At 36.3% G+C, this 26,395-nt stretch overlaps 5 protein-coding genes across 11 annotated transcripts; 2 read left to right on the forward strand and 3 right to left on the reverse strand.

Moving 5' to 3' along the window:
* Nucleotides 1–1,662: 1,662 nt before the first annotated feature.
* On the reverse strand, nt 1,663–5,913 carry LOC111787840 (polyadenylate-binding protein RBP47C-like). Its single transcript, XM_023667904.1, has 6 exons — nt 5,185–5,913; nt 3,738–4,218; nt 2,975–3,042; nt 2,698–2,828; nt 2,468–2,564; nt 1,663–2,085 (listed from the first exon to the last, which is right to left on the reverse strand). The coding sequence occupies exons 1-6, from the start codon at nt 5,512–5,514 to the stop codon at nt 1,930–1,932; spliced, it is 1,263 nt and encodes a 420-aa protein (XP_023523672.1). The 5' UTR covers nt 5,515–5,913; the 3' UTR covers nt 1,663–1,929.
* A 2,021-nt stretch (nt 5,914–7,934) lies between these two features.
* LOC111789143 lies at nt 7,935–15,315 on the reverse strand. Of its 6 annotated transcripts, none has more exons than XR_002814276.1 (6): nt 14,854–15,315; nt 12,978–13,645; nt 12,735–12,866; nt 12,608–12,642; nt 10,748–10,970; nt 7,935–8,397 (listed from the first exon to the last, which is right to left on the reverse strand). XR_002814276.1 is itself a non-coding variant. In XM_023669802.1 (2 exons), the coding sequence occupies exons 1-2, from the start codon at nt 15,096–15,098 to the stop codon at nt 14,215–14,217; spliced, it is 381 nt and encodes a 126-aa protein (XP_023525570.1). In that variant the 5' UTR covers nt 15,099–15,291; the 3' UTR covers nt 14,007–14,214. The 6 variants fall into 6 exon arrangements, 1 of the variants encoding a protein (XP_023525570.1); XR_002814273.1 differs by having other exon boundaries at nt 7,935–8,267; nt 12,735–12,886; XR_002814274.1 differs by having other exon boundaries at nt 7,935–8,284; nt 12,735–12,886.
* Nucleotides 15,316–15,726: 411 nt separating this feature from the next.
* On the forward strand, nt 15,727–19,111 carry LOC111789145 (26S proteasome non-ATPase regulatory subunit 14 homolog). Its single transcript, XM_023669804.1, has 6 exons — nt 15,727–15,940; nt 16,178–16,355; nt 17,628–17,709; nt 17,960–18,136; nt 18,212–18,379; nt 18,662–19,111. The coding sequence occupies exons 1-6, from the start codon at nt 15,808–15,810 to the stop codon at nt 18,851–18,853; spliced, it is 930 nt and encodes a 309-aa protein (XP_023525572.1). The 5' UTR covers nt 15,727–15,807; the 3' UTR covers nt 18,854–19,111.
* A 79-nt stretch (nt 19,112–19,190) lies between these two features.
* Nucleotides 19,191–20,767, reverse strand: LOC111789144 (probable carboxylesterase 2). Its single transcript, XM_023669803.1, has 2 exons — nt 20,188–20,767; nt 19,191–19,715 (listed from the first exon to the last, which is right to left on the reverse strand). The coding sequence occupies exons 1-2, from the start codon at nt 20,683–20,685 to the stop codon at nt 19,224–19,226; spliced, it is 990 nt and encodes a 329-aa protein (XP_023525571.1). The 5' UTR covers nt 20,686–20,767; the 3' UTR covers nt 19,191–19,223.
* Nucleotides 20,768–23,490: 2,723 nt separating this feature from the next.
* LOC111789146 lies at nt 23,491–26,319 on the forward strand. 2 transcript variants are annotated; one of them, XM_023669805.1, is made up of 7 exons: nt 23,491–23,862; nt 24,292–24,349; nt 24,443–24,523; nt 24,611–24,649; nt 24,740–24,979; nt 25,063–25,204; nt 25,448–26,319. In XM_023669805.1, exons 1-7 carry the CDS (start codon nt 23,684–23,686, stop codon nt 25,930–25,932), a joined length of 1,224 nt encoding a protein of 407 aa, XP_023525573.1. In that variant the 5' UTR covers nt 23,491–23,683; the 3' UTR covers nt 25,933–26,319. The 2 variants fall into 2 exon arrangements, with proteins under 2 accessions (XP_023525573.1, XP_023525574.1); XM_023669806.1 differs by having other exon boundaries at nt 25,063–25,200; nt 25,448–25,617.
* The last annotated feature ends 76 nt before the right edge of the window (nt 26,320–26,395 follow it).

Genomic DNA, 26,395 nt, shown 5'->3' on the forward strand with positions numbered 1-26,395 from the left:
CTACCAAAGCAGTGGTGTTGTACAAAGCCAGCTGCTTTTGGGGGTATAGCTTTTAAGGCTTTTTGGGTTTTAGAACACTTTTTCAAAATGAAATACATGAAGTTCATTATGATTGTTGCCCTTTCCTCTGTCTTCTTTCCTTTTCTGTTGCGAAAATTTCTCGATTCCTTCTATGTGTTCTACCTAATTTTCATTTTGTGCTCGTCAAGTTTAGCTCACTATCAATGTGAGATCCTGCGATTTAAGAGTGATCCTGCGATTTAAGAGTATCAATATTTACTAGCCGACTTTAATTGTTACAATCAAATCTCGCAACCAAAATCACGTCATTTTCATGCAACAAATCAGCTATCTTGGATAATTATCTTGTTGCAACTTCCAATGAAAATTATGTTAGTTTCTTGGAGTTGTTTGGTTTTTGTTGCTATTTCTATCAAGAACGAGGCTTGGATTCATAGTGGAACCTGATGGAACTCTTTCTATGAAGAAAATAAGCTACCTGACTGTACATTTACTTGAAATCTTACAAAACTCTTAACACAAAACCATTTTGAAAACCATTTCTAGTGGAGCTTCCTGGCTAAGCAAAGCATAGAAAATTGCTTATATTTGAGCGATAAAGGTCGTACTCTCGAAATTGAAGCATAAGAATGTAAAGGAAACAAAAAACGCCTAGGAAATTGTAATGGGTGCCAATTACAATCTACAATCGTGGGCGGGACATGCCGTGCAAAAACGCCATGCGGTGGGGGGCTGGAAGAAGCCTTTTATGCTTCACTCAGCGGCTGCAATAGCCAGTTGCAGTTGCAGTGTTGCCGCAGCCGTAGGGCCACGGCGGAGCGGTGACATTGACAAGGCAGAGGCAGCTACCATCTAAAAAGCCTCTTTTTACAGTTCCCATTGCAACACAAAACAAAATAAGTTGCGAAGGCTTCGGCTTTGTTCAAGGCGCAGCCTTTGGTTTTGGGGCTTCTTGGTCCCTTCATAATTTCAATTATGCTTCTGAATGGTGTCCATGATTCGACCTTCCAAAGCCGTGGCTTTTGCGTAAAAAGGAAGCTGCAGACTTCCAGTTGCAGTGACATAACATTAAAGATGATTAAAGGAAAAGGACTTGTCCAACAAAGTCAATGTCTACCCATATCATTTCGGAATCTAATGGTATCGATCAACTCCTCCTTTTTACTCCCCTCTCCCATTGGGTTCTGGGGTAAAAAGAATGAGGGATAAATCTTTACTATAGTGTGGTTAAATTAACCAAACAATGACTCCGAATTCATCTATTTTTGAAGCTTCATAAATAAAACAGGCACTAATCTTTAATGACAGTGACAGTAAAAATGTAACTGAATTCTTTAAAGATTAGAAGCAAAAAATGGAGCATTGGGAAATGGGATCTAAATAGATAATAGGATAGAGTGGGCAGAGTACCACTCAAGTAGTGGCCAGAAACCTCTCTAGGCGTGAGTTGAAACTCTTTCCAACTCTCCAACTTATCCAAAGATTAGAAGGATTGGAAGTGAGGCTTGAAGGGCACTCCACCACAAGTGGGAGGCACAGGCAGGTTTCATTATGGAAGTCTCGCTTCTAAAGGCCCGCCTTGGGCCAGGCGTGCGCCTGCCTAAATGGGCTCTGGAAATGTCTAGTATGACCACAAGAATGTTGACATGCATGCACTATTGCGAGATTATATATATTCTCATAAATAAGTTTGTTATCACAATCCAGTAACGATCTGAATGAAATAAATATATAAATATCTCTACGAGAGTACTAGCTTAGGTCATCAAAATTCAGTTCCACTATGTAGATGGAAGGATGGTTAATATGGAGGGGGAAAAAATCTAAAACCAAGTGAAAGCCAGAAGCTGAAGCAACTTCAGGTTTCTACTTGGAAAGGGCTTAAGAATTAATGGGAGCTTCGTGTATTCAGATTACTTGTTGTTGATGGCTTCCATAGAAAGGGTAAGCTCCATAAGCTGCATGATACATACTTGGATCCTGAGGTGGAAGACCATATCCATAGCCATCATATATGTGTCCTCCGTAGTAAGCTCCATTCCACTGGTTCCCAAAGTCTCTGAACTGCCAACCCTCAACAAATGCAAGAAGAAATACTGTTAAACTTGTTTCCAACTAAATCAAACGCTTCAGATGATAAGAAAAGCAAATGTAAACAAAACATTTCCAGGCTACGTGTTTTCGAATTCAGTTCCAGATGAGACAAGGTTTAAATAACAAGTACACAAGGCCACATGAGTTTTCAGTTAGACAAATACATTTTTGTGAAGGATAAAAGAAGAACGCAGAAATTCATCAACCAAAATATAGCTCAGACTTAATTTGAATTCTAAAAACAGCTCATTTAGTTGTATTTCTATCCTGCCCTCCAGGAAAGTCATGGAAATTGAGAGCCTGCATAATTCTTTTGTTATCATTTTCACATTAAGAGAGAATGGTAATTTGCCTGCTTATTTGCTGGATTTCGGCCCCATGAAAGGCGAACAGTTTGCTTGCCAACTACAGTTCCATTTAGTTTCTGCAAAGCCTCCTCAGCATCATTTCTGCAGAGGAAAATAGAAAGGAATACGACTTGAAATTTAGTAGAACTAAAAATAGATTAACAAAAGCAATAACCAGATAAATGCTACTAATTCATTGTTTATATGTTAGGACAGCCCGATTTCTAACTTTTACCTGTTGGCAAATTGGACAAATCCACATCCTTTACCTACTGGTATTTTAACAGAGACTATCTCACCATACTGCGAGAAAGGTTGCCTCAGATCTTCATCGTTCACATTAGGATCGAGCCCTCCAACAAATATCTAAAAGGAAAGTTCAGGTTAACCCAATAATACAGGGTGGCATCTCTAGCNAAAAAAAAAAAAAAAAAAAAAAAAAAAAAAAAAAAAAAAAAAAAAAAAAAAAAAAAAAAAAAAAAAAAAAAAAACAAACAAACAAAGCAACTCACAGTTGTATTTGCAGAATCTCCTTCCGATTGAAAACCTTGGCTAAAGGCACCATTTGTTGAATATGCTCCTATAAAAACCAGAGCACGACAAGTGTTTAAGCAGTCTAAAATGGGTAGGGAAGTCTACAACCATGAGTAAACCCTAAGAACACAGGCATGCAGAGAATTAAACCCTTAAATTGTTTCATTTGGTGTTAAATTAGAAGAGAAAGGGAAGTTATAAGCAAACTGACAAAGATTACAAAAAGTTTTAATTATTTGGAGACACTATTTCAGAACTACTACTTCTCAAGGATGATTCAATTTTCACAAGATTGCTCTAGTAAAGTCCCCAAAGAAGGATACCATAAAAATGGCCCCAAATCAAAACTTTCTGATGCAAATTGACACTAGATGGCCTATCTTAGCAATCAAATAATTCCACAAAAAATCACTTAATCTTTCATTTTCAGGCAAGATTAACATATAGATTCAGCATTGGAAGTAAACAGACTTGCAACCCATGATAACAATAAAATCAAACTCCAAAATTGTAAGAGAGGAAGACCCAGTATATCCTTATTTGTTAGCATTATAGTTTTCATTTTAACAACTCTTTTGATACGTAACTCCAGTCTTGAACCAAATGCTTGGTAGAAGAAAAAAGCTTACATATCTGTATTTACTCCAGAATTGCATACCAACCCCAAATACATCCTAATCCTCTTGGAAGTGGTTTTAGGTTAAGCATACTATATCACAGCCCCAAAACACTTAAATATACCTAATGAAGCACGTTGTTGCTGATATCCAGAAGACTTTCTGGGTGTTGCTGCACCAATGCGCATAGGTCTGCTTGAACAATGTACACCATTCATTTCAGTCATCGCCTGAGACCTTTCATTGTCATCTCCGAACCGAACAAAACCATAGCCCTTTGAACGACCAGTGTTGGCATCAATGACAACTTTGGCTGCTTTGACAGAGGGAAATTTACTAGAAAATGTGTCGTACAGCAAAGTATCAGTAACATCTGCAGCTAAGTCTCCAACAAAGATAGAAAGATCAGGATCATTGTCTGAACGCTTGTCACCAGTGCTAAATGTCGCCCAGTTCAGGCGGAAAGCCTGTTCTGTATCTGGCATGCACATTCCAGAATAGTTCTGAAGAGCTTTCTCAGCTGTTGCATGAGCAAAGAATTCTACAAACCCATACCCCTCAGACAAACCAGTTTGCTTATTACGAATAATCTTGATAGATGAAATCTGCATCATACAGAAACCAGAACAGTTTAGTTCAACGTAATCACTCCAAACCAAGAACAATTCAAGATTTTTGTTAAAACAATCTTTTTTTTTTTTTCTTTTTTGGAAATGCTGAGGGTGATTACATTAATTTTCTTTCCCAAGAAAGCAAGGAAAAGAACAAGATTCAGTTGAAAGCATATATAAACATCCCTGTACAAAGCTGGAGGCACAGTAATAAATATAAAAATCTAAGTGAAGCCCCCAACAACAAAATTTGCAATAAGATGTCAATGTCAATTATTAGAGAATTAGATCTTCCATTTATTAATAATATAATCTAATATAATATTTCTCTATATCCTCTTCATAATATTCAATGGAAGATAAAACTTGAGAGGTTAGAAGCGACAGCCATTCTAAACAGGGCCAAGAGTCTAAACCATACTTCTATAAAAAATATAGTGCTGCATTTTTAAGCAAATTCTTCTCAGATCTACTAACGTCATAAAATAAAATGTAAATAAATAGCAATACTCAACTACAATAAATTCTTACTCAACGGTAGCAAAAACCATTTTTTTCTCAAAAACCAAGCCAAATATTCGATCAAGATAATATTCGTCATTTAGTTCTGCACTTGTACGCTCAAATTGCATAACGAGAATCAAGTACCGAAACAAAACCTCCTAAAAAGAATCATCAAGAAACAAAGCAGACGTATTCAACTAAAAGACGGAATAGGAAAAATGAATCATTCCAATTTTCTACCATTATTTCAATGAAGAGAATGAATAATTTCATCCAATAAAATAGATTGAATTTAATTGAGAACTGCAACAATTCCTGCAATGAATGATTATCGATTCATCGTAAGGACATATTAGACTACAAATGTACCGATTCAAAATTCACGAACAAACTATAAATGCGAAGCGTAAAATAAACGTAAAGATAAGTGAAAAAAGAGGAGATAAAAAACCGAACCTCGCCGAATGAACCAAAGCAGTTATGGAGGTAAGTCTCGTCCATCCAATGCTGCAAGTCACCAACCCAAATCGTCTTGTTTTCGCCACCAGATCCCTGCAGCGGCTGCGAATGCTGCATAGGGAGATGGTGAGGCTGATAATGATAATGATAGTGCATATACGGCGGCGGCAACGGCGGCGCAATGTAATGCTGCGGCGTCATCATATGGTGCGGCATTACCATCGCCGGTGGGCGGTACTGCAGTGGCATCCACGACTTCTGCGGCGGGTGTTGGTGGCGTTGATGATTTGTTTCCGGAGGCTGCGAATCAGAACCGTTGTTTTGCATCTTATCTTCCTCCGTATTGAACAGTGAGAGAAAAAGGCAAAAACGGAAAAGAAAAAGAATGAAAGAAAATCTTAATGTACACCCTAAACCCTAAACCAAAAGGGTAAAAGAATCTGAATTGAAAGACAGACAAACAAAATAGAACATAAACAAATCGGAATCTAAGTGTTCAAAGGAAAGCGAAGCAGAAAGAGAGGAGTGGATTAGGGTCTAACTCTATGCTTTCACGATGATTTATTAGGAGCTTCAACACGCCGTACCATACAATTACAAACCATGGCTGCTTTTGGGACAATGCGCGGTGGCTTATATACACCCTACGATTAAGGACTACACTTTAATCTCAGCCCTTGATTTCAATTTCCTTTTCCGACGCCTGGCTCCATCCGCCGCCAATTCCTCTTTTTTATGCTATTTTCTGATTTACTTATAATCACTCTTAACACTCCTTTTCTTCTTCTCCTTAAAATAGGATATTCCGCAAATCCTTTATTCAATTATTCCTTTTTCTCCTTACTATTAGGAAACTTCGTTTTCAAATTTTCTTTTCTCTCTATTTATATAATTACTTGAATCATATTTGTCACTTATTTCTTCATTCGGCCCAATTACTTTTTATTGGATCAGGCCCAATCTCATTGGGCCCTATACTTTTTATTGGATCAGGCCCAATCTCATTGGGCCCATTCTAAATTTAGACTTTTGGATCCACTTCCCACTTTAGCCCAACGGAACTAGGGATATCCGGCATCACATTTATTTATTTTTTTAAATAATAAAACATATATAAATGTGTTAAATAAAACATTTTTTGGGTATCACGTCATTAGCTTCATATATTATCACCCAAACGGGTGTTATTAAACATTTATTTATATGTACGTGAACATACAAATTAATATGTGGGATTAAAAGTAAGGTTGTGTTGTTGGATGAAAGTCCCACGTCGACTAATTTAGGAAATGATCATGGATTACTATCTCCAAAAAAAAAAAAACCCAAAGCAAAACCATGAGAGATAATGCTCAAACTAAATAGTATTACACCATTGTGGAGAGGGTTCATTAAACAGTGTCATGGTGTTATTTCATAAATTAGATCGAGAAAAAAAAATGAAAATAATTAAATCAAGCTTCATTAATTAACATTATAATCAATACATAATAATAGATTTGAAGTAGATAATGGAAGGAAGATGCATAACAATAATTGTAAACATGCACTTGATAATATGAATACACGACTGACTAAATTACCAACTATTAATATCATGGTTAATGATATCCTAATGGATTTTGGAATCCACGTGGCTGTCCGGCGCAAGGCCGTGACCGGCGCCGGGGCTGTGGCCGGGTGTGGTGGGACGGAAGTCGCCGCCATGCACGTCCACGTCTGTAGCAGCAATGGGAGAGGGGTGAAATGACTGTGGGCTCGAATTGAGATGGACGGCTGGATGCTCCTGCTCCATTGGCAGCAACCTTAGTCCTTGGGTGTGTGAAATGTTATTATTGAAGATAGAAGCTAAAACCAGGAGGACGGCGGCGGCGGAGATGAGATTGATTCCGGCCATTTGTTCTTGACAATTGAAATGCAGTTTGAGAGAGAAGAGATATCAAATATGGGATGGCTCCTAGCTCTCAACAAATAGGAGTATTTATAGACCTCATTTTTGTTACCTTCAAGGAAGAGACTTACATGCTTTTGTTAATTTTTCTTTTAATGTTAATTAATTAATTAACTATATATTTTGATGTATTAATACTTTTTTTTTAATTAATTTTTCATTATTGGTTAATTTTAATATTGGAGTGGATGATTTGAACTACGACCTCTTGATTGGTTAAGGATACATGCTTTAGGTTAGTGGAGCAATACTCGTGTATGAGACTTCTTAACTTCACTAGAAGAATATAATATACTAAAACATACATATTTAGTCTATATATATAAACACGTACACGTAAATGTACAACATTATGTATATTTGAACATATATACTTATAAATATACTTTTAAGTTCTAATTTTTTCTACAAAGATTCTGTTTTTTATTTTGTAGATTCGAAAATGTGTTCAAACCCATATGTTTATTATTATTATTTTTTTTGAGCTCGACAACATTAGAAGACGGTGATTTGAACCTCTAAGCTCGAAAATTTTTCAAACCGTAAAATTAAATTTATAATTTAACCTACTCAAAGTTTTTTTTTTCAAACCAATGATTAGCAAGACTAGAATCTAAGGAATATTTGTGGAATTTAAATTTTGAAAAAGGGAAAAAAAAGTGTTTTTTTTCATTAATTAAAAAAAAGGGTGATTTTTAAAGTTGGAATTGGAGCAAAAGGGAAGAAAATGTAGAGTTGAAAAAAGAGAATGATTGTCCTAGAGAGAGAGAGAAAGTGTGAAGAGAGAGAGAGAAGGGAGCAGAGTTATTTGCTTTATTGTCAAAGGGCAAAAAATTCTCCGTCCTCCATTAGCAACTCTGCATGTTCCATGCAGAAAAAGGAAGTTCCATTCTAGAATGATTCATTTGCAAAGAATATGCAGAGTTGCATCCAAACAGAATCGTTTTTCTATTTTGGAATAAGGAAAGCAACCCTAAGTGCCAAACCCACTACTAAGCCACACTCACAAACCAAACTTTCTGCTACCAAACCCATCTTTGACTAAACAGAACCTCACTACTGCTACCTCCATTAATGCTTACCTTCACGTGCTTCCATTTACTTCTCCCCCTTCCCATCCCTTCCCTTCCTACAAAATCATCAACACTACAACAGTATGGAGTTCAATAGCATAAAAACATAATTCATAGTGTGAACAAATGAAGTATGTATTGTAAGAGTTCTAGACATTGTCTCGATCATTGTGCAAAATTTCATACCTGCATATAGTTCAACTCGTTAAAATATTATTATACATCTAAGATTAGATCTTTGAATGCACACTAAAAGATTTAACATTGAAGGACAAAGATAATATGTTTAAATAAATGATATCAGTCATGTCATGATTATCTCAACAACGTTGGAGCGTTGAGGAAAAACTTGCTGAACCTAGTAAAAGGTGGATGGGCAAAGGAACATTGAAGGGATTCTATGGTTTTGAGTTCCCATAGAAACGTTCTACTAAGAATGATGGATTCGTCTCCTTTGGCCTATAAGGAGCCTACAATATGATTTTTAAATCAGGAAGAGAATTACTAAAATGCAAATATAATACCAACACAGGAAAAGATGCCAATAGAATGGTTGAGATTCTTTTTGACATTCCATCGCTATTGTGGTTGTTATGATGATGGTAGAGAATCAAATGGGAGAAGATTCGTGGGATCCTATTAGATTGGAAAAAATAGTGTGTAGAAAAAGGAAGCACTTCAAACGGCATGTGATTTCCCAATGCCTCTCCACAGCCCAACATCGTCAAATATTTGCCTTGTGCAGCCAAACCAACGGCTGTTTGTTTGATTTCCCTTTCCTTCTTCTTCCCTTTGTTTTTCTGTCTTGGGATCTAATATAGCACAACATTCTGAGTTGCTCTCTCCAATGTCCTAAATAACCATACCACCAAACTATACTATTAAATGCTTCTCTTCCACCACTGGAATTTGGGGATTCCATATATACCCTTATAGACTTTGAAATACCATCAATCGGGTCCAATTAGTAGGAATCTTTTAGTAAAAGAGAGTAAAATTTGGTGATCTATCATAAAACTATACTAGTTTTGAAGCATAATTATATGTTTTTGACAAAATATCTCCTTAAGCAAAAGATACAACATATTGATAAAGAAGGGTATGTTTTCTACCTTTTCCACGAAAGAATTGCTATCTTTTCTTGATATGTTTCTGCACAACTATATTGTCTTGATATGTTTTAAAGTGCATAATATTGTTCTAGAAAACTAGAATTAGGTAACTTCCTAAAGTTTTGAAATACCTTTTAATGGCCAGCTGAAGTTTTTGTTTTTTTTTTTGGTGGGGGGGTTGAAGAATGTTAAATTGAAGAATAAAATTATAATATACAAGTTGTTAGTAATCAAAATGATTGGGGTCTGAAGGACGCCTCAAATCAAATCTTACTGTCATAATTCTTTTGAAACCATTTTTCAAGGCTTCAGAGGGTTTTAGACACTAGAGATTAAACAAAGCATTTAAAGTTGAAATTATCATTGATAAAGTTGAACTTAAACTTCATGGTCAAATAGCATAATGATATAGCACCGCTAAATGCTAATGGTGGTAACAGGACAATTAATATTTAAAAAGAAAACAGCTTCTATTAAGGGAAATGCAAATGCACGAATACATTCATTATAAAAACAAGCATGACACCGTTAATGATGGTATGGTCATATTATAAAAGAACTCAAGGAATGAATTACATATCAATAATGTGAGATTATGTAATCATCAAAACTTCATTAGACAATAATTAGCAATAACATGCATTTGCAAGTTAAATAACAATCAAATTCAAGATCATAAGCTCGAAAATTCTGATAAATTTATTTTCTAAAACATACAAATCTTCAAACACTCCCTTATGTATGAATTCAAAATTAATTGACATGAATCAAGGATGATATCACTAAAAAAAAACTCTGGCAAATTAGATTAGTTTTTTTTCTTTTTTGAAAACAAAAGTTCCAATTGAACAAATTTGACACAAGCTAAAAGTAAATCTATTGGTGTTGGTAAGAAAGATTAAAAAAAAGTGTACCATAAATTTCATTTAAATTTTAAAAATTAAAGCTTTATTTGATAATCATTTAATTTTTTATCTTTTGGTTTTTGAAAATTGTACTTGTATTTTTACATTTTCTTTGCAATAGTTTTCNAAAAAAAAAAAAAAAAAAAAAAAAAAAAAAAAAAAATCATTCTTAGTTAAATTTCAAAAAATATAAATGTATTTCAAAAAATACCACTTTAGTTTCAAATTTGGGTTAACAGAACACAAACAAATCTATAACCTAATTTTTAATCTTTTCGATAGGTTTTGGACCATATCAAGAGTGATAATGCCAAGTTTATTTTGTGTCAAGTGTGTCACTGTCTTGAACGATGTTGAGCCACTAATTGACCAAGTGCGCATTAATGATGGTGAATTTGAAATATAAAGAAAATATGCATATATATATATGAGAAAAAGGAAGGTGTAGAAAGCTTCAAACCCCACCAAAGCCAAGTCAAATGTATCCAATGGTTCTCTCAAGTACTTTAGAATGTGTACCTGATGGCATTTGATGGAATGTTGAAAATAATGGGGTTAGCTCCTCAAGTTGGGGAAGGTCACTGGCTCCATGCCTTCAGCAGCCACCACTGTCCAAAATCACTGCTCTTTTTCATTTCCAATCAGAGTATCAAAACCTCTGAATGAGCGCAGCCCTGTAGATTCATCGCAACTTTGATTGATTGAAAGAGAACCATTTTCTGAGCATTGTCAAGTCCTACCCCTGGAGAAAAAGTTCCAAAAAATATTGAAAATGCCCAAAGAATAACGAGGGAAAAATTATTATAATCTTATCGTGTGTAATTCAGATTTAGATTGTAGACCATGTACCTATATTACCATCGATGGTTTTACTTTCGTATTTTTCTTCATACATCAGTTTCTACAATACCATAAATGGTTTTGACAATAATGAGGTGGTTTTTATATATAATCATTAATTTCACAACACTTGGATTAATCAAAAGACAAATTATTAGATGCACATATTAAGATGATATGGCTAGAATCTTCATAGAGAAAACTTGAGCACCATCTAAATCGATGTTAAATGGATGACAGTACATTGCAAGTTGTAGTTCGAAGTGAATAGTGGAGCTATCAGCTAACCCAAATTAATGGTGTCGTAAGGCATCAAACACTAAGGGTTGAGGAAGGGTGTGACAAGACCTAAAAATACAATTTCAAAGTAAAAATAAAAGCATGAGGTTATGATAAATACTTGGAGACTGCTTTTCAGATGGAATACCCCTATTAAGAATACTCGAATAGAACAGAGTCGAGAAAAATATTCTCCGTTCAACTAGAGGTTTTCATGAATTGAAATGTGTTCAATATAGAAGCATTATAGCACAATCGAACAAAACTCCTGCAATTCAAACGACCCTGTTGCATAATTATGCAATTCACGTTAAAGTTTTTAACTAAATAATATAAAAAGTTCATATTTTCCACTTGTTTTAGCATTAATTATTTTGATATTGTACGGTAGAGTGTTTCAAGTTTTTAACTATAGATATTTTATACTATTTTGCGGACTGCCTTACTATTTATTTACAAATCATTGTTATGCACAAATTAGTTTGATTCTTTAATATAGCGTTGTAAGTTTATAGACAATTCTTCTTATTTTGAGGCAACTGATTTTGTAGACATTCTCGAGATATAGCTCACATCCTAGTTGGTTATCAAATTTACTACAAGCCTCGTAGGAAGTAACTAATTATAATGACTGCAAGTCAGACTTTGGAAACTTAATAACATATTTTACTTTGAAAGTTTGCTTCACCTTATTTTTAGAACTCAATGACACCAAAATGATCTGTTCAAGCAAGGTCGTTTTGCTTCAGCTTATTCTCATCATTCATTTGTCTTAACCAAACTTTCAAATGGTTTCCTCTTCCTTTGCCATTGATCTTACCACTCTATCTATAATTATAAAAGTCAATGGGACTTATCACCAATGCAAGAACTATGTCATTTTTTGTGAAAAGGCCATAGGGTAATTTTCTAATACTATTTTTAAAAGATAAATACTTATCGAACATATCAATCTTCTCTATTACCTACAACTAAGTTGTAAATGATTAAGGAATAACCACTGCTTTCAATTACCCTTTTCCTATATTCCTATACTCGGCTATCTAAAATTTTGAACTTTTACTCAGAGTGTGTCGGTATGTTGGGAGGTATCTATCTAGCCAGAGGACAGTAATACATCTAATAATGGAAAGAGGAAGACTGCAGATTGAAAAAGATGAGCAACAATGAATAGAAAGGATGGTAGTTCGCATCAAACATTAATGCATTTTCTTGAGGATGTAAAGTTATGATAACCATGTGAATAAACGTGTACTTTACCAGTTTGTTGGCCCCTTGATATTCTAGTCTTGTGCCTAATGAGAATGTAAGACAAAGGATATTAACTTATGTATGAAACAAAGGCATAAATAGAATATGAGAAGGGTAAATAATATTGCTGCATTACCGGGAACACCTTCAAAGTCATATCACTTAAAATAGCTGATCATACGATAAACAAACGAACTATCTTTCCCAAAATGCGGAATGACTTGGTTGCTTCTCTCGAGCATTTATTTTTCTCATCTTGAGATCAGTGCTGCATTAGCGTCCACATAGCTGCATAGGGTTAGCAAATGGTAAAGCAGAAGCTAAAGACATCACTAACTAAATGCAATTTACTAAATATTCTATATTCTATGAAATCAACCTCTCCAAGCATGTTAAGCTTCTCACGAGCACTTTCAGCAGTTCTTCTACGTCCCCTGCCCACGTATAAAATTCAAGCTTTCTACCTTCAAGGAGTCTATCAGAATCCTTCGGAAAAAGAATATAAATCATAACAATTTTTTTATCAGCTATAACAGGCAATTACATCATACATGTTTTTAAAATTTTACGTAACAAGTTTTAGGATAAATTATTTCTTTTCTGGCGTCTCGTGCATGAAGGAAGCCACAACTCAATCACTATTTATGATATAAAGAATGCCAAAGGATTGGTATATAACTCATGACTCATATAGCACATCGCCGACAGAGGCACCTCCTTTCCTTGGAGAAAGGCTGCTACTCATCTTTGAATAAAAGGTTCTAAGAGGTAATACAATAAATACCTTGTTATCTCAGATCACAGTAGCATCACATTGTGAAAGCAACTTCACATACCTGTTGCCACCTGCTATATGTGAAAAATATATAATATAGTAATGGAAAAGTAACAAAGGGGCACTCCTCTCAGCAAGTTCCTCCAGATACTTGGCATAAGGAACTCCTGGACTGCTCGGTTCGGGTATCACAATACCCTGTTCACTGAACCATTTTAGATCCTTTGCAAGATATTCTGAATGTTCCAACCCTGATTTTCTGAAGTAACTATCTGCAATCAAAATACTGGCTGTCGTTAAAAGAAAAAAAAAGAACTGAACACCAACTGTCACCGAACAGTAAATGTTTCTCCTTTAATCAATACATCAAAAACTTAATACTTATACAATTATATTAAGCTATTTTATTTTTGAAAATACTAATAACTGATAACTATTTTGTTTTTTGTTTTTGTTTTTGGAAATTATACTTATTTTTCCACAATTTTTTCGTAAGTTTTCACATTCCAAGCCAAATTTCAAAAACAAAATCAAGGTTTTAGAAATTACCTCTTTCGATTTCAGAATTTGAATTGGCTTTTTAAATTGTTTGTAAACCGCAGTTAATAAAGCAAGAAAACTAAAAGTAAAAGTAATGCTTAAAAATGTAATTTTAAAAATTTTAAAAACAAAAAACAAAAAACAAAATGGTTATCAAACAATGCCTAATAGTAAACAAGAGAACCATTTGGACAACCGTGACAATCAAAAAAGTTTCAAATGTCCGGCAGCTATTGTTTCTCCAATCGCCATAGCATTTGTGCACTGACGAATTAGGATGATTTGTTTTAAAATAAGAATCTCAGAACTGTATATTGAGAAGGAAAATTATAAAAGTAAACATAGGTGCACAAGAAACCAACATAATGTAAACTAGGGCATAGAAGAATGCAATCTGATCAATGAAGAAAGTCATTGGTTTCTTCCCATCGAAAGGAGTGGAAGAACCATAGAGGTCACTCCAAGAGATTACGGCCTTAACCAAGAACCAAGAGCCTGAAAGTAAACTAGAGAGCATCAGAGATATCCTGAAGCAAGCACCAGGAGACATTGAATAGAATTAAGGGGAATAACAAGCAACCAGAGGCACAGGAACAGTGACTGTCCTGATCATCCTTAAACAAGAACTTAACTGAGAACCTCGAAACTTTTTGATAGGAATAAATACATGTGTGCGTATGTATTAGCATAATGATTTTTGCAACGATTAAAAGGCATGTGTCTTTGTCACAAGTATGAAGGAACAAAATAGTACCAACAGAAGCACATGAAGTCCCAATGAACACTGAAGTAATGCAACCAATTATCTAACTCCTGACAACACAAGTCTCTACAGTCACACAAACTAATATTGGTCGCCAACATTATCATGCATCCTATCGTCTTGGTATAAACGAAATATAAACAATCTCGAAGAGAAAAATGCTGGGAGGAATCTTACAAGCAACGTTGCTTAGGTTCATCAATGATTTTCTCCACAGTGCTGAATATGAACTTACTATCAGCCAAATATTTAAGACATCCTTTCAAGCTCGGTTGCCAAGTCTCTATACCATCCCCGCTCTCATCATAATCATCATCGCTCAACACCAAATTTCCGTCATCTTTCTCCTCTACTCCATCTTCACTTGATGAATCCCCAGTATCACCAGATAACTTTTCCCCATTAACATTCCGAAGCCTCATACCGACGAACCTCAACTCCTCAGTAATGCCTTTGCTCTCTCCTGTACCTCTTCCTCCTTTTCAGAACCGGAGGAGTAGAGCCCGTGCACGTTGCAGTGGTGGAAGGCAAAGGAGCAGAATGATTTGAATCCAAGCAGCACAGCCTCAGAGCACCTCCATCTACACTTTGCACAAATCATCAAAGGTCACGAAGAACCTGNAAAAAAAAAAAAAAAAAAAAAAAAAAAAAAAAAAAAAACAGAAGCATAGTTGAAGACACTAGTTCAAAAGATTGCAGCGCAACGCTCTCCGGCAACGGCTAAGGCGCAGAAACGGTCAGGTTTACGAATTTTGTTCTGAAATATCATCTACCTTCGCGGGAATGCTAGAATTAACCTGTCATGAAGGGCGGGCCTGGGGCCTGGCGTCGATAGCATGATACTGGGGTGGGCTTTGCATGGCATTTGGGTTAAATTACAAAAGCTGAGCCCTACTTAACACTTTAAAAGTGTATCGATTAAATGATATTTTAATATATTTATTAAAAATAAAAAATAAAAATTTATTACTAAAAAAAGGTTGTAAGGGTAAAATTGTAATTTAACGTGTTTCCACCTCCATAAATCGCCATTTTTAAGAACTGGACGAGGGAAGTCTTGCTGCGAAAGAAAAGTTCGAGTCTTGCTTGTTCATCTGACGGGAAGATCGACGCTGAGGGAAAACTTTAGGAATGGAGCGATTGCAGAGAATGTTCGCTGGCGCCGGAGGTTCACTGGGGCACCCGCCGCCAGACTCGCCCACTCTGGATTCGTCGGAGCAGGTCTACATCTCCTCGCTCGCTCTTCTGAAGATGCTCAAACATGGTACTATTCGAAATCAAAATTTCACTTTTTTTTATTTGTTTGGATCTTATTCTTTCGGTTTTGTTGACAATCGTTTACTAAGTTACCGTTTAGGGTTCCATCGACTCTGCCCTTCTATATAATCAACGAATTTGGACTCTTGGTTTTAGGTTTAGGATGTTCGGTGTATTTTGAGTTAGTGGTAATTAAGATCGTGAAGTTTTCATATTGATTTTTCTGCTGCAATGTGCATGATAGGAAGAGCTGGGGTTCCCATGGAGGTGATGGGTCTGATGTTGGGGGAATTTGTTGATGAGTACACCGTGCGTGTGGTCGATGTATTTGCTATGCCGCAAAGTGGTACTGGTGTTAGTGTTGAAGCTGTTGATCATGTATTCCAGACCAATATGCTCGACATGCTTAAACAAACTGGACGGTAGTTTTCTTTACTTTGGAATGTCTGTGAATATTGATTCGGATTTCTAATCACTATCATTGCTGGAGAGAAGATCTTATAGATTAAGTTGCTGAAAATGAAATTTTAGATCCTGCCAAAATGCTCCCTTTTATTTGTATGTCGATGCTTGCTGCCTGTGGTGTCTGGGACGCCTTGTGCTGTCCTGTGCAAGTTTGGTTTTTGAAAAAACGTTCAGTTGTTTGAGATCTGATGCTAGCATAAAACTTACATAGGCTTACTTAAATTTCATTGAAGATTATGCTAATGAATGTTTATAGGATCTTGAGATGGTTGAACAATAGGCCAATAAGAAGATCTATTGATGTGAATTGCTCAGTTGAACAATCTGCATATCCACTTTGGAGGGAGTTTAGTTGGCTGTCCTGCAATTTTCTTTCCTATTTATACAATTAAGTGCATTTGTCCTGCATCAGAATCATGTCTCATTCTGATTCCAACACTTTACTTCTATTAGGGAATGAATTCCTGAATGTGGGCTCAGTTCATTTTTAACTTCAATACCATTCCCGTTTCCTTGGAGCAACACTCTCTAATTCTTTCTTTTTTGGTTGTGCCCCTTGTTTCGCTTGAATAACTCCCCATTATTCTTTTCTTTTTTTTTTTTTTTATAAGAGACAATTTCATTGATGAGTGAAATTTACAAGAGGGATGTATAATCCATGATGTTTACAAAAGACCTTCCCAATTTGCAATGAGGGAGGTATAACTATAGGAAGTAAAAATATTAGATAGTTTACACCAAGATATAGCTTTGTTATAATTTTTCTTTTCATTTCAAGTGGCTGTAGTAGTACATTGCATCTGACCTGTAAGCTTATATTGATATCCAAATGTTATCTTAATCTTATTCCAAATTAGAAATGACTTTAAATGAAAAATAAATGAAGAGAGGAAGCAAGCTATTGATTCAAAAGCCTTAACCGTCTTGTTAAAGAGTATGAATTTGAATCTGATTTCACTTGCAGTCAAGATTAGCCACTAGGAGTGAATAGTAATTTTTTATTATTCCCATTCCCTCCTAGTTTTATTCTGATTTCATCACATTCACTTCCCAATAAGGTAACATGGCGTAAATGCAGTAGTATTTTTATTTTTTATTTTTTAACTATTATTGCTTCAGTTGAACAGTCACTTCAGCCCAGCTTAGCATATGGAACTCGTATTGAACTCATTATTAACTTATATCTTCTGCCGCCCTTTTCCTTTAACTATCTGATTATTTGTCTTCAGCCCTGAGATGGTTGTAGGATGGTATCACTCTCATCCTGGATTTGGATGTTGGCTCTCCGGTGTCGACATCAATACTCAACAGGTTTGTGGTTCTAAAAAAGCCTCCATTTTGCATTATTGTTATTATCTTATCGTTTAATCTTTCTAGAGGGACAATTTCTTTTCTTTTTATTGTGTAATGTATTCTTATTTATCAGGGTTTTTGTTATTTTGTATTCCAGCTGAAAAAAGAAAGTTATCTGTTTAGCTTGACTTGAGCGATTTGCTAAATTATTTGCAATTTAGACTAAAATGTGAAATGCACTCATTTTCATTACCATTATCATTGGTAGAGTTTTGAAGCTCTTAATCAGCGAGCTGTTGCCGTAGTTGTGGATCCAATCCAAAGTGTCAAGGGGAAGGTGGTTATCGATGCCTTTCGATTAATTAATCCCCAGACAATGATGCTTGGCCAAGAACCACGACAGACAACATCAAACCTCGGCCATCTTAATAAACCATCTATTCAAGTGAGTGTTGAGAAAAATACAATTAAATCATTCAAGCTTTCAATCTATTGACTTTTATTGTTCCATCCTTTTCAGGCATTAATCCACGGATTGAATCGCCATTATTACTCCATAGCTATTAACTATAGGAAGAATGAGCTTGAAGAGAAGATGTTGCTTAATCTTCACAAGAAGAAATGGACTGATGGGCTAACACTTCGACGATTTGACACACACTCGAAAACTAATGAGCAGACAGTCCAGGTAAGCAAATGTTTTTTAACCTTCTAAAGGTTGCGTCTCTACTTGCAACATTAAATAAATTTAGTTTCCTGCATTGCCAAACAATTCAATTGCACTCTATTTGTACTTATGTCAATCACTAAAGTTAATTTTGACAGCGTACGCTCTCATCTAATAAAAAAAGGGTCGTGAGAAAATATCTTGTCAATTCACTTTTCACCGCCGTAAAATTGCACACAGCTGTGGGTAGATTTCCTTGTGCATATATGTTCGTGATTTATGGTTCTGGTGTATACCATGCAGGAAATGCTGAACTTGGCTATTAAGTACAACAAGGCGGTGCAGGAGGAAGATGAGTTGCCACCAGAGAAACTTGCAATTGCAAATGTGGGAAGACAAGATGCTAAGAAGCACCTGGAAGAACATGTCTCCAATTTGATGTCATCAAACATCATACAAACGTTAGGAACGATGCTCGACACGGTTGTGTTTTAATCGAACTATGTTCGTTAAAGAATGGCACTTCCCCTGCAGGAAGTAGTTGTGAGCTCTATGAACTGTTTATCAAGCAAAATGGTGTTCGAACTCTTCCATAGCTACGAACCCGTCTAGCTTTTATTTGGATATTTTATTGGATCTTAGGATGAAGGATAATTTGAGAAGTTCTGTAAAGGGGGTTCCTTTGAATCATAATGTGACCTCAATATTCTGGACTAGAGGTGGTTTCGTGTTTTACAGGACAGCTTTTGGTGATTCAGAATGTTAGAATGAATGTCATGAATTTTTTATCAATTAGAGATTTGAATTCTTTCACCTAACAGTAAATCCGCCATGAATTCAAATTTTGGACTTCCATTATCAACGCTCAGTCTTCATTTACAAACAAAGCCAAACGATTTACAAGTCTCTTAGCTTTCTCGGAAGTTGGATCGAGGAGATGGAAAGCATGATCCTCTCCTTCCGTCTCAAAAATGTCGACCTTCCCTTTCCAGTTGCTCTTCGCCAGATTTTCATAGTAAATCATCCCTCTGTCCCTCAGTATGTCTTTCTCCGCAACTATTACCACCACCTTCTCGCCCACGAGGCCCTCGACCGACGGAGATCCGTCGGCGAACGGGTTGATTAATAAATCGTCGTTTCCTCTGTCAGATGGGCACACGAAATTCCACCAACTGTCCACTAGAGCCTTTTTCTCAGGCTCGGTGATCTCTGAGCCGATGGGTTCCTCGCCCCAGAAGTAAGGTTGAATTAGAGCGATTCCGCGAATTTTGAATTTCCCAGCAAGATTGGAGTTTTGGGCTCGTAGGGCCATGTGGTGTGCGATGTTTCCTCCGGCACTGTCACCTAACAAGAACACCTGTTCAAAAGAATATAGATAAATTGTTAGAGCTATTTATTTAATTTACCTATATTCTTAAATAAATAAGTTCGGGAATAAATGTAATAATTTACATACTTAAAGTTAATTTCTAAACCACATATGAACATATAGACTTTTTTGGGTTTAGTAGTCGCAAGGACAATCTTTTGTACAAGCTTGAATTTTTCCGTTTAATGGAAATTTAGACAACGTTAAATGGAACGATCTTGTGTTTGGAATATCTTAAAAAAAGTGTTTAAATTATGATACTTTTCATATTAAAAAAAAAAATATTTGAGAATTTTTCAAACTAATTTAAGATTATGGAATTTTTTTTAAATACTTCTGTTTTAGAACTTATTTTGGTCATCCCTAAGCTAAGCCCTTTAAAGATGCGAGAACACAGATAAACAAAAGTTAGTGTAAAAGAAATGTGTTGAGTCCCACGAGTGATTTGAGTTAACAATACCTTCTCAAAGTCGACTAGCTGTTTAAGCCAAGGCTCTTGGCCGGCCTCGTCCCCGGAGGTCTTGGACTGTTCGGCAACCCACTGCAGCGCGGCCCACGAATCTTCGTAAGCGGCGGGGAGAGGGTGCTCCGGCGCTAATCTGTAGTTAACCGAAAGGACGACGCTTTCGGTCGCTGCGGCGAGCGGGATGAGACAGTTGTTGTGGTAGATAGGTTCAGCACTGGAGGTTATGAGAAACGCACCGCCGTGGAAGTAAACAACCAAGGGAAGTTTACGGGGAGGTTCGACGGCAGTTGGTCGGTAAAGCCGAGCTGTGATGCCGGTTTCGGGGACAATAGTAATGTCTTTGGAGTCAACTCCAGTTAGAGAATCAAGCCCCGGCGGAGTGACTCGTGTCCCGACAAGCCTCTCGACGACGCCATTTTTATAGACTCGAAGGTAAGGGAGAAGCTCCAGCTCCAGCTCCAGCTCTGGGTTATTGGAATCCGGTGCAACCATGTGGGATTTTCAGAGATAAAAGAAGGATAAGATTAGATGGAAAAGGAAAATGAAGAGGATCAGCATGAATAAGTGGAACAAAACGCTTGTACCTGTCAATATCTATCATTGATTAATTCTGATGGTCCATGCATTAATGGCCTACTCTTCTCTTAATATACATTGACGCGTCTTAAACAACCACCAAATCATAAATTTAGCCTATTTCACACAAACAAACATGATCGAGGAACGAGAGGGATTCAGCTCCCAGATGAAAATTTTTGGGGGAAGAGATCAAGGGTGCTCAATCTTCTGAAATTTCATGACAATTGGAAGATCTGATCTGAAGTTGCTGAGACGTCAAAGAGATGAGAGATTGAAGCTTAGCAACAGCAGAGGATTTCTCAGGCGGGCATTTCGAAAGAGAGACATTCAACGAATGAAGAGCCTCATCGAGTTTACCAACAGCCAATGCCGCACACCCTGCCTTGTACGCTTCATCCGCAATTCGTGCATCATACTGAGTACTTGAGCTCGCACCAGAGCTCCTATCTTGTGGAGAGGGAGAAATTGGAGATTCTAAGAAGGCGGTTGATCGAGCATATTCGAGATTAGCAATTGCAGTATTGATCTCCACGATTAGAGCTTCAGGCGTCTTCGTTGTGGTCTTCACATTGTCAAACACATTCCAAGCGGCGATTCCTCCTCCAGAACTCATATTCTCTTTTCCTTTCGGATTCTTATGCCAATCTCGTTGAGGCATTTTCACAAACACCTTGCAGCCCCTCAAACTGATACCAAATTGTATCGATAGATTAGAAGTCTATGGCGCCCAAATTCAGCTAGAAATCAGGATTTCTTATACGTCCAATCCGATCCTCCGGATCCTGCGAAATTCCGTATCGATTCGAAAACTCAACGACTTAGGGCATTGCATAACAACGAAAACAGCATCCAAGAAAACGCGCATCAATGAANAAAAAAAAAAAAAAAAAAAAAATGCAGTCGCGAAAGCAGCTCTCGAAATCGATTCAGTTTTAGAAATTAACCGCGAAGTACATGAATCAAATCGCTCCTTAAACTCATAGTTCTAATCGCGCCGCAAATGCAAAATCTCTTGTATCATCTCAAGAAGAAAGAAGTATGGGAAAGAAAAGGCACCTTGTCGCTTCACCGGAGAGCAGCTGATTTCCTCGAGGTCTCGAACTTGAATCTGAATCCGATCAACTACGTCGTTGAAGAGGATTTCTCTAAATTTTTATCCATGGCGGCGAGGATTTTGAACTTTCAAGAAAACTGCCCATTTCTAATATATCTTTCAACTTAGAAAAAATTAAATAAGTTCTTTTAACTTTGAACTTCTCCGACATTAAGTATATAATTATCTAAATATTATCTCATTTTTTAATTTTGTGACTAAATATGTATGAATTCATTTTTTATTTAGTAAATTAATTGACAGATTACGTTTAGAAACAATATAATTTATATCTCACATCTAAATTACAATACTTAAATAAAATTTATTAAATATAATGATTATAACAACAGTTTAAAGTAAATAACAAATTTAAAACGACATTGATTTTTTTATATTAATAGTNTTAAAAAAAAAAAAAAAAAAAAAAGATGTATTGGGTTGCCGTGGACTGCTGTGCACGAGAGCACGGCCCAATTGGTGGACACGACTGTCACATAATTCATATGAACGACAAATTAGGATAAAGGAATATAAAAGGCAATAATAGTAATACAAAACCCGAAAATAAATAAAAAAGAATTATGGCCGAACACGAACTGTACGTGACGTGGAAAAAAGAAATGGTAACAGGGTCTTATCTGAATCCGACCTGTCGCTTTCTAAGTGGCGGTCATCCGAAGTTAACGACTGACGGAAGACGATAACGGAGCCGGCGTAAGGGGCATTTCAGTCATTCAACGTCAGATTTTCATTTTTTTTTTTCGGGACAAAAATATTAAATGTTTTTATTTAATAAATACAAATTATAATAATGTTTTTTTAATAATAAAAATAGGTGATAAATTCTTTCTAATTAAAATAAGGTTGACGTATAATGTTGGAGTCGATATAGCTAAATTTTTACGAAATTAAACAATTAATCAGTCGAACTTAAACTGTTCGAATGGATTAGTAGAACCACATTCAAGTTATTTTAGTTTCTAAATCGAAGTAATTTGAGTATATTAAATTTACAATAATACGTGTAGAACTTTTTAAAAACATGGTGACCGTCTAAATCATTATATGCTTATATATTAATCAATTTAATTCCGAGTTCTTTTATGAATAATCTCTATTACATTTGATGTATAATAAACAAATATAATTCAACCAATTAAGCATATATCAATAAAGTTATTGAATTAAAAAAAATCAATTGAACTTAGTAATAAATGTTTATTATGTCTTTAAAATATTTAATTTTATATTTAATGTCCCTAATTTAAATACTTTTTAATGTTTATAAATTTATTAGGTAAAAAGTACAGAAGTTAAATGGATAGATGATTCAATTTTTTATTTTTTTAATTGAAAAATAATAAAAGTACAATCAAATTGATTTTATTATTGAGTAAAACAAAAATATGACGTGGAGTAGCAAATAAGTTAAAAACTACGGGAAGTGTTACATAAATAACCCCATGTTCAAATATTTTCGTGTCAGTGGCAGAATTTTTAATCGAGGAGATGACGTGGCACGATTTCTTCGGCGAGACTCAGCATCGTGGGGTCGTGACCCGTTGACGTTGATTTTTTATCGTTAAAAGGTTTAATTTCAAAACAAAATCAACAAAAAGGAAGGAAAGAAAGAAAGATACAAGCACTCGAGATTACAATTCTCTTTTCAGTCCGTAAATTCTCCAATTTCTCCATTAAAATCGTCTCCAACCTCCCGATATTTTGCGGGAAAAAGCTTCAAGACGCCGACAAACTGAGTGGCCAGTTCTTCAAGATTTGCAGGGTTTTGGATTCAAGGAGAAGAGGAGGAGAAAGATGTGGGGATTCGGTGGGAGGTATTATTGGGGAAGAAGAGAGCGAGTCGGGAGAGTCGAAGGGATTGTAGTGGCGTTCGCGTGGATGTCTAGTCAGGAGAGGCACTTGAAAAGATATGTGGATATGTATTCTTCTCTCGGTTGGAATTCTCTCGTTTGCCATTCCGAATTCCTCAATATGTAAGTTCAACCTCCGAATTTACTTGTTTTTCCTTGCTCTGTTTTGTCACTGCAAAGTCGATTTTGATATAACTCTGTTTGAATCGCTCCAAGATAGCCAAATCTCCCATCTCCCTATTTTACCAGTTTCTCGATATTTCTAGCGGCTAGTCTTCAAATTCAACCTGCATCTGTTGTAATGTTCATTGGGGAGGTCCTTGATTCTAATAGGAAACTGGGATTCGCGATTTACTTTCTTTGTTGGCTGAAAGTTTGAAGATAATAATGCGCAGATTCATATGGCTATGAAGTTTTGAAATCGGGGGTTTTGTTCTATCTCTGATTTCTTTTCCCTTGAAATGGCGTTTGGCTGGAAAACAGTAGCCTTAAGCTTGTATAATAGACTACAGTGATTTTTGTTTGTCTAAATTTGATGAACATTTGGAGCAGGTTCTTCCCTGATAAGGCTGCATCTCTGGCGTTTGAAATTCTTAAAGTACTAGTCGAGGTTAGTGTTATAGTGCATTTTGAAGTGCAAAATTAAGATAGATGTTTAAGTTTAAGCTAACTAAATACATTAACGGCTGAAATATACTTTCAGGAGCTAAAGATCAAGAGATGCCCTATAGTATTTGCATCATTTTCTGGTGGGCCTAAAGCATGCATGTATAAGGTTCTTCAGGTAAGCTTTGTCACTCAATCCACAAAGTAGAATCCTATTAAGGACAATCAATTTTTTTGCTCACCTTTGCTCCTCATCTCATGGCAGATAATTGAGGGATACCATGAACCACGGCGATATAGCTTGGTAAACATCGTTTTTTGCTAATGTTTATAAATATATTATCCTAAGAGGAACCCTTATGGTTTTCCCTAAACTTTTTCAATTTGGCTATAGGATGATTATCAAGTGGTCAGGGACTGTATTGCTGGCTACATTTATGATTCGAGTCCAGTTGATTTTACCAGTGACTTAGGAACTCGATTTTTGCTTCATCCAACTGTGCTGAAAGCATCCCAGCCACCAAGAATAGTGTCATGGGCAGCACACAGCATTGCTTCTGGTCTTGATACGCTCTTCCTCAACAGATTCGAATCACACCGTGCGGAATATTGGCAAACTCTTTATGCCTCAGTCGTAAGCAATTTGACATTTACTGGTTTCAATTCTTTCCAAATCTGCAAGATTCTTCATTCACCTAACAATGTACTTAAATGTAGAGTATGAAAGCTCCTTATCTTATTTTGTGCTCGGAAGAGGATGATCTTGCTCCCTATCAGACGATCTTCAATTTTGCTCAACGACTAGAAGACCTCGGGAGAGATGTTAAATTAATCAAATGGAATGGCTCCCCACATGTAGGTCTGTTCTAAAAATCTTGCTTTCTGTATGCATGGACGTTACTATTGCGTCGTTTTCTCTTGCTCTTTCATGATTGGAGGCACGTACGTTGTCTGTCTTAGTAAACAAGTGGCTTGACATGATCATTGAATTGTTTTTAGCCAAGAATTCTCTCTTTTACCATGTATTTTGAGTTCTTCAAATGTTTATCCTATGAATTGAACAGGCTTTGAAACCTTGTGCTGTGTTGTTTGCATATTGCAGGGCATTTTCTGCATTTTCCAGTTGAATATAGAGCTGCTGTCACAGAGTTGCTAAATAAGGCCGCTGGAGTTTACTGTCAAAGAACTAGACCTGATGAAGTAGCTGCAGTAGATAAAATGAACTGTGACTCTTGCAATCCAACACCCGACGTTAGAAAAGCTGCATCTCCATCAAGTAGTTTTCAGGAGCCTGCTCTTGCTCCAAGCAACCACCTTTTCTTCTCCAGCATGATAGATGGCTTTGACTACAGGGGCATTGGATCCAAGCACGACGAAGACATGGAAGGAGCTATGCGGCTATCTAATTCGCCAAGGACCGTTCCCCGTGGAGCTAATGGTCAAATCCTTTACGATGTTTGTGTTCCAAAGAACGTCGAGGATTGGGACATCGAATCATCAAGTTCTTCAAATGGTGTCCTGCGTGCACACACAAGGCGACATACCTCATTCAATCCCATCAAACTGATGCGTCGGTCGAGACTATAGCCATTCATCGCCAGAAAGCCAAGCTGAAACTCATTTGTTGCCATCAAATGCGCAGAGAGAATGGCCCATGGCATAAATACAGACACAAGGAATTCACTGGTTGGTCGAAAACTTTGCCTCTTGGGGAAAGTTTAGAGCAAAAACAATGTAAATGTAAACTAGAGCCGCATTGTAGCCCCCCTGCAAATTTGTATATCAATGAGGAAAAGACTTAGTTTGTGATGTGAGCCCTTCAAATTTAGAAAGTCTTACAGAAACTGCCATTTAGAAGGGGCTTTAAATATAAAATAGTGGATAACTATTAGAAGTGACTTCTGTAAAAAGTGATTACGAACCAAATTTCTAGAACTGGCAAATGATCCTTATTACACAAGTTCTCTTCCTTCACGTTTCAAGCTTGTCTGATTTGTGTAGAGAATTGATTATGAAGCAATATATAATCTTGGGCATTGTAAGGTATTTC

Source organism: Cucurbita pepo, chromosome LG02, assembly GCF_002806865.2.
Source record: "Cucurbita pepo subsp. pepo cultivar mu-cu-16 chromosome LG02, ASM280686v2, whole genome shotgun sequence".
Taxonomy (NCBI): Eukaryota; Viridiplantae; Streptophyta; class Magnoliopsida; order Cucurbitales; family Cucurbitaceae; genus Cucurbita; species Cucurbita pepo.